Genomic DNA, 12,784 nt, shown 5'->3' on the forward strand with positions numbered 1-12,784 from the left:
ATTAGTATGCATGATTATATATATTGTGTTTTACCTTATTGTAAATAATCACACAAGTTTGATTGGAAAATTGTACTGATAGGGTGCATTGCCGGGATGTGTTTAAAATTTATTTTGTTGCCCGAAATCATGTATAAATGAAAACGATACACTTAGTCAGAAATTAAAGCAGGTGAAACGTTTGTCAATAAATTCAGTGCAGTTAAAAATAAATAAATAATCAATAAATCTATTAAACCCAGGGTTGGATTGTTTGATAGAACTGTTACATAAACATCGATTAAAACCATTTGCTTTTAACTTAAGTGTTTAAAGTAAATAATTTTTTTTGAAAGAAACAATAATTTTTTATAGTTTAATTTCCTGTTATTTATATTAACTTAAGTTTAAACACCACTGAATGAAAAAATATGAAATTTTCATATAAAAATTTTATTATTTTAATACGAATGTGTGTTACTTTAAATAAACATTCATTTGTACATTGTTTACACATCATTGTGCTTATGCAAAGGTATATGCATATAAAATAATTTAATGTGGTAAAATTCGAAGTTAAATTATGTCTAAAAAATTGTTATAAAATAAAACAGACCAATTCGATATCCTGAAATTTTCTTTTTTTTTTAAAATTATGTGTCCATTTATGATGTTAAAAATCTAATATTTCTAAATTTGTAATTAATGGTATTTTAATTTTTTTAATAAGAGGTATACTTAACCAATTATTACAGTCATATTCTAAATTTGAACTGATACTTTCATATTTTAAATCCGAATTGAAATAGATAAAAAAAATGTGTGATAATGTTTTACTTCAATGACGGTAATATTTACTTAATGTACCACAGTTTAGGTCTGATTAATTTTTGAACCTTTCAACAAATAACCTTTCAATTAGAGAAGAATTGAATTTCTCATAATTTTACTAATTGTTCAGTTGGAATTTGCTTAATGGCAACCAATAAATTCTGATGACAGTTTGCGGGCAAAATTTTGCATTTTTTTAGCTATGTAATTTTTTTTATAAGTTAACATAATATAAAAAGTTTTTCCTTTTAGGGAATCTAGGTCATTATTTCACTTTTACATTAAAAATTATCAAATTTGGTAAGGTTTCCTTGTTAGTTGAATCCTTTATTCAGTTTCTCTCAAAAATAAATTCCGGTTATTATTGTACTAAACCTGAACGTTATTGCTATTGAAACAGTGGTTTTATTCTTTATGTTTTCAGAATTTATATATTTTTAGTTTCATTTGTTTATTGTTAATTTTTTAAAATTTATTTACCTAATTTATAACTTAATTATTAATTTTTTTAGTTTCAAGAAGAAGATAAGCCTGATCCTATTGTGAAACCTAAGCCAAAAGTAAGTGAATAATTTAAATTAGCTATGTTTTTATTCTGTTTGATATTATTTATGTAATGAAATTATTTGCAATTCTGCCTTATTATAGAATTATAAATGTTGGTGATTTTAATTTCTTTTCATATTAGTATGCATGGTTCTATTTGAAATTAATGATTTAAAAAAAAAAAAAAAACAATTAAGTGTGTTTTCAATTTCCAAAAAGTAATGTTTGGTTTTTATTAATTTTTTGTGAAGTATTTTGTTAAAAAATTACTTTCATGCTTTACATGCTTTCATACTTTAAAAATAACTTTCAAAATAGCAATCATGCTAGTTTGCCTCATGTCAATTATCAGTCTATCTAGTGAACTTGCTTTGTTAATTGTCATTATTTTGTCATTAATTACTGTATATCTATAATTTATATGTTTAACTTATGAGGCGATATATCAAAACCTACTCACCATATCTTAAATATAACTGAAAACAATTATGTAATTCTATTTGTCATTCTTACCAACTTTATGAATGTTGCATTTTATAAATTAATTTTTCTATTTTTTATGTTTATGAGCCGTTCTGCACCGTTTAATGAAATTATACTCAATGCATAAAGATTGTAATAATAATTTCAAAATCTACTTCCTTAGTAAAAAAAAAATAAGTTTAAAAAATTGTGTTTGTTGAATCTTGTTTAAATTAAAATTTTCATTTACTAAAAGTTACTATTGCATTGGATTTATGAAAACTTAGGTGTAAAAGAAAAAAATGAATTTGTTTTTGTTTGAAAATCGTAATAAAACACAGTTCAATTGTCAGAAGTAAAGTACAGTAGAGAACCATTTATCCGGTATCCAGATAACCGGGAATCTAGAAAACCGGGAAAACTTTTAATCGGTTTTCCCGCCATTTTAAACTAGAACGATTATTAAAAAAAGCGGAAATTGTACTCATCCTTGAAGTTGAGTAGAGGAAAATGTAAGGAAGGGGAGAATTTTTTTTCCCGTTTACCCAGAGAAACATCATTTCCTCCGTGACCTTGTAGACAGGGAAGGGAGGAATGTTTTATTTTCTCCTTTAGGCCGTCAATCAAGCTCAAGGGTGTGGCATGCTGATTTTATTTTCTGTTTGATTTACAAGGGGGGGTGGGGGAAATGCATTGCATGCATATCAGTGAACAGAAGATGAAAGAGAAAAATATATTTATCTATTTGACATTGATTAATAAGAAATAAAATATGTTTCTTCTGAATAAATTCTCATTCTTTGGAAGTGCGGTATCATTTGCAAGTTTTTATTGATGTGGAATCACATCTGCTGTAATTAAATATCGTGTTTTTATCAACAAAAAAAATAAATAAAAGGAGAATTGTCTATTAGTTTAAACATAGGATTATTTTATGAAGCAGATTGCAGTTTTGTTTATCTGATTCCACTACGTTTGATATTTTTTTCTTTTCATGATAAATTTTGCACTCAATAAATTATTTTTATTCATAAATTTTATCATTAGTTTTTTTTTTAAAATTCCGTTGATCTTGTCTTGCTCCGGGTTTTAATATTTATGCTAGTGCCTTTTTTAACTATTGTTTCGGTTCGATAATTTTCAAGTGTTTTTATTTAGATTAATAAGTTTTCCTTTTATTTTATCGTTTCCCCGTATAATTAGGTATGAAATATATTGCGTTATTTAACCATTGGTTTTGTTTATATTAGTTAATTTAGGAATTGTAATTATTTTTAAAAAATAAATACGGGAATTTTGTATTTTTTAAACTTGTTTTTCTTGTCTAAACTTGCAAATTTTTTTATTCTTGTAAATGTTATTTTTCTACAATTTCTTTTTAAAGTTAGGAGTACGTTTCTTTTTTCTTTTACTTTATGCATTACACTTTTTCCTTGTAATTCGGGTTCGATTAAAAAATCGATTAACATAAGTTTTTGGTCGATCCAGAAAACCGGGAAATTCAGACATCCGGGATAGCGATGGTCCCGAGCATCCCGGATAATTGGTTCTCTACTGTATTTGGAAAGCCCACATTTGTCTCTTTTTCTTGAATCTTGGGGTTAAAGTGTGACATCGGATGAATTAGAAGTTGTGGTGGTCTTTGCAGTGATAGATTACCCTTCTTGTTGCTAACCTGTTTGCTTATATTTTCTTTTACAATTGCTTGCGAATTAACATTTGTCTCTTTTTCTTGAATCTTGGGGTTAAAGTGTGACATCGGATGAATTCGAAATTGTGGTGGTCTTTGCAGTGATAGATTACCCTTCTTGTTGCTAACCTATCTGCTTATATTTTCCTTTACAATTGCTTGCGAATTATATGTTAGATCTGATCTTAATTTTTAAGTGTTGCATTTATCTTATCAATGCACAACTTTGATAACTAGTAAATGTAATATTTTTTTTATTTTTATGTTATAGACAATTTATTTAGTACCATGGGTAAGAAAGTACAATTAATAACACAGATACTGTTGTTGTCAAAGAGCATAAAGTCAAATTGAAATCAAAACCCAAAAGAAATCTCATCTGAGTTGAAAAAAAAAAAAGTTACTCCTTTTTAGCATTTTCTATATGCACACTGTACTACTTTGATTGCGCTGTTAATATTTTAAAATTCTTTTTTATTTCTAAATCTTTAATGTGAATTTTAAGGTAACTAAGTTTACAATGGAAAATTATGATAAATTTTCATGGACAATTGATTTTAGTGCAATTTTATTCTGTTCTAATAAAGTAAAAAAAAAAAAAAAAAAAAAAAAAAAAAAANAAAAAAAAAAAAAAAAAGTCTCTATCAGTGTTCTTGCTTTGAAGAATTTTTTGTATTTTAAATAATGTAAACATTAATTTTTGTTTTGTTTTGTAATATTGAATTATATTTTTCATAAAATTTAAAATTCTAATAATTCTTGTTTAAGGGTGGATCTGGTCTTTTCAGTATTCTTCCTCCACCAAAGAATTCTTCAACATTTTCAAAGCCTGGTTTCACTCCTTATGTATTTTCCAAAAAGAAAGAGTCAAAACCAACACCACAAAAACGAAAGCAAATAACGCCTACAGTTTTGAACAAAACTCAAAAATTGGAAAGAACTGAGGAAATTGAAAATTCTGTTGATGAAATTGATGATGATTCATCTGAGAAAATGGATTTCTTTTCTTTAAATACAGAAACTACATCTGGTGATACTTTCCTGAAAAAATATGAAATAGAGCTAAATGAAAACTTTGTTGTGCCTACACTTAACACAGACTCTTCCATTAGTCAAGAATCTTCAATAAAAGTAACTACTAGTGAAAATTATCCCGTGAGTCACAGTGCTTCTAGTGCAAGTTGGAATGAAAACTATGGATTTAGTGAAACTTCAGTACCTGAAACTAGTAGTTCTACAATTGATTGGAGTTCTTTAGAGATGAGAAATGCATCAGGACCTTCTGAATCAGATGGATCACCTGATTTATTAAAAGATGAACAAGTAATTTTTTTAATAGTCTAAATATCTAGTATGAAATATCATTAAATTATTCCAAATATAGTAACTTATTTATTATATATTTAATGAATTATTTGTTTTTTAACTTTCATAATTTTTTATTGAAATTTTTTTATTGAAATTATGTCACAATATATTGCGTGTTGCAAACATGGTCAATAATTTGAAAAATCTATTTAAAAAATCCAAAGATATAGAAATGCATCATATGCTGCTCAAGAAACTGCTAATCAGTTCCAGTTGCACAATTTTTCAACAAATGGCACTACTTATTGGGAAGTTATAAAATACTGTTTACCACCATATTTCAAATCAATCCAAATAAAAAATGTTAATTCATTTGATTGAATTCAATGAGTCTCTACAGATTTCTTCTCAGATTACACTTTTGTGTTTCTAGTAGTGTTTATTTTGAAAAACCTTATTTTATAGCTATTTTCAGTAAGCAAAGCTATCTAATAATGAAATTTATACCTAATTCTAAAACTTGATGCAAATAAAATCTACTTTCCTAAGCAAGCAGCATATTTCTATCTATAACCTTTTATTTTTCTGTAATTATTAACCTATTACTTTTAATATACTCAGTGTATAAACTTTTGTTTTAGATAGAATTTCTATAATCAGATAAAAATTTAATGAATTCATTTCAAGTTTGCTGTTTTTATATGCCTATGATGAGAAATTTTACATTTTCAACCAAACACATATTTTGGTACATATAATAAATTTTTGTAAATTATCATTAATATTATTTCCAAAGTATGTTTTTTTATTATTTAATTAGAAAAACATTTTTTGAGAAAGTAACAGTGGTTGTTAAATTTTAAAAAATTCTGCTTCTCTTGAACTGAATAGAATGCTGTAATATTATTTATATCTAAAAACTTCCTTGTTCTTCTGAGTTAGCATGAAAAGAATATGCATCTAATATGTATCTTTGAACAAATAAAAAAAATTGGGAAATAAGTTTGGCATCAAATTAAAGTAAAGAGTAATTAGTGTGAATGAAAATTTATGTTTTATTGTAGAAACCTGATAATACAAATAATTAGCTACAACTTCGGCTAAAAGTTTGTGTGGTAGTATACTCTTGGAAGCCATCGGACAGTGAATCTTCCAAATTTTACTCAAACATCAGAACCTAGCACCCCTCACCCGCTTATAGCAAAACTATGATTATATTATATTTTAATTATTTGGATACATTTTTAAGGAGGTAAAGGAGAACTAGAATATGTAAAAAATGAATTTAATAATTGTGCCTTCAGGAGAATTTAAAAATTTTGATCTAAGCAAAGTAATTCTGAAATTAAATATATGTTTTATTATGCATTTTTATTTATATATATTATTATAATGTTATTAATAATACTTAAGTAGAGAAAATTATGCATTTTTCAGTTTAATTAAATAATGTTCCAAAAGTGTCCTGATTTTTTTTTTTGTTTTTTTTTTTGGCCTACTGGAAAGGTTGCTGTGAGGGAGGGTATTAAAATGAAGGCTATATTTGAATTCACTAGGTCATTTCATATCAGAACAGTTTCTGGACGCATAAAATTTATTTAGCAGTGCAGTGTTATTGTTACGCATTTCTTTTTGGTAAAATTGTCTTTTTCTTCCTCCTAGTTTATGAAGCTCAAAGGTAGAAAAGAAATGGAAAATATCAACATCATAGATGTGAGTGCTGACGACCAACTCACTGGGAAAGATCAATGGATTATGCAGTCACTTACTGAAGAAACTTATCGACCATTAAAACGTAGGCATGATATGCCTACATCACAGCAAAAACGGAAGCATCAAATTACCTATTTAGCTTACCAAGTAAGATTTTTTTTCTTCCTATTTTACTATGACTTGATTAGAATGAATGTTTAATTGAATGTGGTATTTACTTCCCATGCATTTTACTTCCATTTTCATTTTATAAAAAAATAAAATAATTACTACCTTCAAGTATTATTTTATCAGAACTTGTTCAATTCAGCAATTTCCCATAGTTTTATCAGTCTGCTAAGATTATATATCCAATTTTCTTTTTGAAAGTGTGTCTATATCTTTAAAAAAACCCATTTGTTTCTGGAACTCGCTTATATATTTTTTTTTTTTGTGTAAGATAATAATTTACTAACATATTTTGCCCCCCTCCCCTTGGCAGAATCGCGACGACATGGCGACATTGTCATAGAGTTCGTGCAGAAAGATTTCTCCTTTGGGAAGTAAAAATTTTGATATTCTTTTCTGCTGAAATTTTCGAAATATTTAGTTTTATTTCCAGAATTATATTCAAAAGATGTCTTTCTCGTGCATCAGATAGAAAAAAAATTCTTGTCATTTTTCTATTCTCATTTGAAAATAATGTAATATTAAGAATAATGAATTAAAAATTTTTAATTTTCTTTTCTACAGAAATTTTTGAAAGACTTTTTTCTTTCTCCAGAATTATATTTAAAAGATGATTTTTATCTGCAACAGAGGTGAAAGAAATGCATGTGAATTTTTTATTTTCATTTGAGAATAGAGAATAATGAAGTGAAAAATTTTTGTTTTCTTTTCTGCAGAAGTTTTGAATTTTTTTTTTCTGCTCTAGAAAAAATGCCTTTTTCACGCATCAGAGTTGTGATTTTTCTATTCTCTTTTTAGAATAATAAAGTAAAAATATTTGCTTTTCTTTTCTGCAAAACTTTTCAAAATTTTCTTTTCTTCTCCAGAATTATATTCAAATAACTCCTTTCTTATACCTAGTTAATTTTGCCATGTCGTAAATTAAAAAAAAAAAATCTGTTTTTTTTGTAATAATTTACTGATTAACCCCATTAAAATGTATTAATCCACTTATTCTACTTCATTAAATATCGATCAGTTTTCCTGAGTTTTCTCTTCTGTTTTTCAATTTTGTGACATTTAGACAAACTGTCAGCCGCATGATCAGATTCTCTAATTTTTTTCACTCATTTGCATTTATTTTATTATCTTTGCAAATTGTTTGCTGTATTAAGTTAACAGTTAGTTGCATCAAAATTAGTTTCTCATATCCAAATGTACTTGTGAGTGTAAATGCCCTAGTCATTTGAGCTCTTGCTACGTTTGCATTTTTGTACTCTCTTGCTACAGAGAGCCGGAACTCTTTTCAGTTAAAATTCATCATAATTTAAATAAATTAATTTAATGAACTGAAATCTCATAATGATTAAGATGTCATTATTTTTCAGGCCAAGGAACGGGAGTTGGATTTGAAAAATCAATGGGCTCTGAACAATCGCACAAGACGTGAAACACAAGCAAAATATGGTTTTTAATTAACAAGCATCGTTGTGTAAAATTGTAAATATACATATATTTTTACATGGAGGGTTGATTTGAATTGTATGAATAATTTGGAACTCATTCTCATTAAATAAATATGAAACATGCTAAACATTTTCTGACTTATAGTATTTCATTGTAATGGTGTAAATACCTGATGCTGACAACATTAAAATGTAATATATGATCTAATTGTAATTAAAGTATAATTATAAAGTAAGGTTTTTGTTCAAATTTGTAGATTATACATAATTAGGATAGTCTATAATGACCTAATGAAAACTGTATGCATGGTAAATTAAATTTCAAGTGAGAAAAAAAAGCGAAAATATTTTCCAACTCAGACTAATCATTTTTTAAGGTCAGTTGAGATATTGAAATCATCAAAGACCAGTTTCGTCATCTATTGGAACTGAAATGCTTTTTTTCTTTGCTAGAGGCTGCCTTTAAGTTTCATTCTCAAATAAACTGGTTTTTATCCCTTTTACTCTTAATTTAATTTGGTTGGTCAGATTTTGTAAATATTTTCATTTATATTAATTTGTGACACTTAATGTACTTAGTTTTTTGACTTAATTTTTTTATGAAGGTATTTAAAATATATATTTAGGGTGGTTATTTTTTATAGATATTTCAAACTGTCAAAAACAAAAGTCTAGTGCTGCCATTTTTTAGTTTGAAACTTTATTCTCTCATTTTTGTTCTTCTAAAAAAATGTAACTTTTTCTTTCTGGTATGACTTTTGATTAGTTAGAAACATGAATGTTTAAAATTGGCCCGTTTTGTTACAAAAACATTTTTTTAAGATACTTATAGAAAACCTTTGCAATAGTTTACGTTCGACCCTATAACTAGGGAGAATTATAAATATATTGTTAAAGTTTTACTGGGAATTGAATTGAAATAATTGTTATCAGAGCTTAAAATTTAGATCTTTGTTGAATAAATTTGGAAAACTCTAATTTTTTTCTTTCATCATATCGATCAAATATGTTTGGTATATCTGCTTTGTTTTGACATAAATAATATTCTTGATGAGATTCATCATTGTTTCTTCTTTCTCTCGTGAAAAAATATAAAATGGTTATCAGATCTTCATATTTTTTTTAACACTGTAATTGGTATTATTGGTATGTTGATAGAATGTTTCAATTTTTGTTTGTTTGCTTTCATGTTACTTGTTTTTTCAAAATGATACTTTTGTTTTTAATTTTATTTTGTTTGAATATTTGAATCAAGATTTAAATCGTAAAAACCTTTATTCTCAATTTTTTTTAAAGTGGACTTTAAAATAAAATACAATGTAAGGCAAAACGTTTACAGGTACTTATTTGGTAACTTCTAATAAATCTGTGTGATTGAAAAATACAATTTTACTGTTTATACTTTATAATTGCTCATATGTATATCAAATTTACTGTATTCTAAGGCTTTTTTCTTACGTTTTAATTTTAAAGCTCTTGACATAGTTTTAAGTTTTTTTTAAACATCTTTACAGTTGCATTTTGCTCTCAACCCTGGTTCTTTGTTGAAATTATTATTGAATTTAAATAATGATTTTTTCTTAAAATCGAAGACTTATTAAAATTGTTTTGTAAACTTATAAGTTGCAAACAAGTTTCTTGTGTTCCTTTTTATTTTTGAATAGTAAACAGTAAAGTTATTCATTATTTTGTTATTAAGTCTCCTCTCTCCCAGTTATGAGGTATTGGAAAATGTAGTGACCAGTCTTTTTGTGCTAATATATGTTATATTATGTTGTTATAAACATTTTAAGTAAAATTTTAATTTATTTTAATTTATCAAAATTTTTTTTGCACAGTCTCATTTTAAACATTGCTTTATTAAAGTATTATTACAATTGCTTTTTCACTTCTTAAAAAAAACGTTTACTTAAGTTTTATTATTATTGTTTTTATCAAGCCCAAGTTTTTAATTTCTGTTAAAAAAATTTCTTTTCTCTGATTTTCATTTACTTATTTTAGATAAATAATTTAAATTTTAGTTTGTTAAGTTGCAATTTGTATTAAAATCAAACATACAAACAATTATTTATAGCTTGATATATTACAACATTTTTATATGATATTTTGTTGCACTTTGTTACAATGACTTTTTAAGACTAAGAATTGAAACTTTTGGTGTTGATAAAAAAAACTTTGGAATCAATAAGAATTCAGAGTTGTGGTCATAAGTTTTTTTTTCAGTTAGAAAATTTTAATTCTTGAATTTCATACAGTTTTTATGATTCAAAATTTTTATATTTAATTTAAAAAAATAATTCCTTAGTCAGTATTGCTTCTGATATTAAAAACAAGAAACAGTCTAGCCTATTTTTTAATGAAAATAAAATTTTTTGTGGAAGGTAATAATTTAGTTTCTTGTTATTTAAATATGTTTACAATTTCTTTTCTTGGAAACATTACTTGGTTATAGTTAATGTCAGGGGTAGATAAAACTCATATGCCATATAAACATGATTTTTTTAAAATTATTCCATAATATAGTAACTTTTGAAAAATTAAACATGACATTTGAAAATTTCAAACTTTTTTTTCCTTACATGTTGCTGTACTGCAACTATAACTATAAAAATGTTACATGGTTGACCTTTTTTGAAAATTTTTAAATTAATAGTGATTTACGTGACATAAAATAATTCACTCAGCAGACAATAAAAAAAAAAAAATGAAAATAGCACATTTATTTATAATTACTAAAGTCAAAATGTGGACATAAAAAAAAGTACAGAGTATGAATTACAAAGTATGATTAATTTCTGTGTTACAATTTTTTTGAAATATATTATTATAATACCAAATATTTTTGTGGTATTTAAATGAAGAACATGTGGTTTCACATTGTTGAATGAAAAATATTATAAATACATTATCGGGACCTTGAACCCAGAATCTCAAAATTCAGGAGGACTGACATTGGGACACCTATATTAATTATAATAACTGTTAAGTAAAAAAAGAACTAACATTTTTGGCAATTATAATTTAAATTCATACATATGGCATAATTTAAATTTAATTTTTATTCTAATTCAATTTTTTCATAAATAAACCTTTTTTTTTATTTCATATTATGTTAAGTAGTTATTTTAAATTCATACCTAAATCTGGAATATCATCAATGTTACGCATTTAATGCAGGCATCATATTGCAGTATGAATATCAGCATACATTATGAAATATATATATGCCTTAAAACATTAATCTCTTTATACATGTATTTCTTTATCAATTATATGTGTAAAGGAATAATAAATACAGGTAAAAAAAATTATATTATAACTTAAAGATCGTAAGAAGTAATTTTTTTATTTCCGATTTGGAAAGCTGTCAGGAGACATAAGTACTGTTTTTTTTATTGAAGTTGGCAATGATGATAAGTTTATGAATAAGTAGTTTAGTGGCATTGTTGCAAATCTTTATCAAGTATGTAAGGAATAATGATCTATTTTCCAGTAAAAATATTAAGCAGATATACATTGTTTGGACATGTATTATTTTCAGATATTGCCATACTGCATATTTTCTGTAAGAACTCCATACTTTAAATGTAAAGTTTTTAATTAATTATTTATAATAATGAAACATAATTTTATAAAATTTACTAAACACTGAAGAAAAACATTACAATTTTAAATAAAGCAAAAGCATTTTTATTGTATTTAAAAAAAAATTGCATTTACACTGTCAAGATCTATGTATCTAGAACTCAATTGCCTTCAGAAAGAGTTTTTGAAAAATTAATTAGATTTTATAACACATAATGAGTTTCTAGACTTAACACATTAATAATTAATTATGTTTCAGAACCAAAAACTAATCAATTATTTAGTTGATCGATTTTATCAAAAGAAAATTCTTAAACTAAACATTAGGTTGATATAAATTTTGTGACAAGTAAATATTTTGTTCCCAGATTTTATGTTGGAACTTTTTTCATGACAAAAGTTGTACAGTGAAAAGTTATTTTTAAATATATTTTTTGCATTACTGTAATGTCAATAAAAAATGTGGGTTATTTTATTTAAGTTTAGTAAATTATGAATGACTGATTCTATTTTCATTTCCTTTCTAGTTTTAGATTTAGGAGATTAAAATTTGCCATTATTAAAATTGAGCACTGTATGTAGCATTTATTATTTTATTCAATCAATACTGGTCTGAATTATTTTTATACTTCATTCAAATGTACAATGTATGAAAAAAATACATATTTCATTAAAAATTTGGCTTTTGTTTAAACAATTCTATTTTTGATAAAAACTAATTTCAAGAATTAGTAATCTCAAACTTTTTTCTATTGAATATCACATTAAATCCAATTTGGTGTTGTTAAATAGTTATGCAGACCTGTCAAATCTCAGGCTCCCAAAGTATTTTTCCAGTTTCTTTTTTCTACGTAGTGCATAAATTACTGGACCCATGCGCTTTTCGCGCACAACCCCAAAACCTTCCCCCTTTTCAGATCAGGAAATATTTGGTTCAAGCACTTTCAGTTTATCCATAATTCCTTTTTGGGAAATTTGTAAGAAAAATTTCAAATATCTGATTACTCCCCCCCTCCCCCCCAAAAAAAGTATAAAACCGCTTTTAACTAAGCCTATG

The 12,784-nt window shown here is 25.6% G+C and overlaps 1 protein-coding gene across 1 annotated transcript in view; it reads left to right on the forward strand.

Annotated features, from left to right (window-relative positions):
- Window positions 1–12,202, forward strand: part of LOC107446698 (proline-rich protein PRCC) — a 13,270-nt gene extending 1,068 nt beyond the window's left edge. Inside the window, exons 3-6 of the mRNA XM_016061412.3 lie at window positions 1,323–1,370; window positions 4,277–4,831; window positions 6,479–6,676; window positions 8,065–12,202. Coding sequence (XP_015916898.1) covers window positions 1,323–1,370; window positions 4,277–4,831; window positions 6,479–6,676; window positions 8,065–8,151 — 888 coding nt within the window. The 3' untranslated portion in view covers window positions 8,152–12,202. The remainder of the gene's footprint in view (window positions 1–1,322; window positions 1,371–4,276; window positions 4,832–6,478; window positions 6,677–8,064) is intronic.
- Window positions 12,203–12,784: the final 582 nt, after the last annotated feature.

The sequence above is a fragment of the Parasteatoda tepidariorum genome, chromosome 7, assembly GCF_043381705.1.
Source record: "Parasteatoda tepidariorum isolate YZ-2023 chromosome 7, CAS_Ptep_4.0, whole genome shotgun sequence".
NCBI lineage: Eukaryota > Metazoa > Arthropoda > Arachnida > Araneae > Theridiidae > Parasteatoda > Parasteatoda tepidariorum.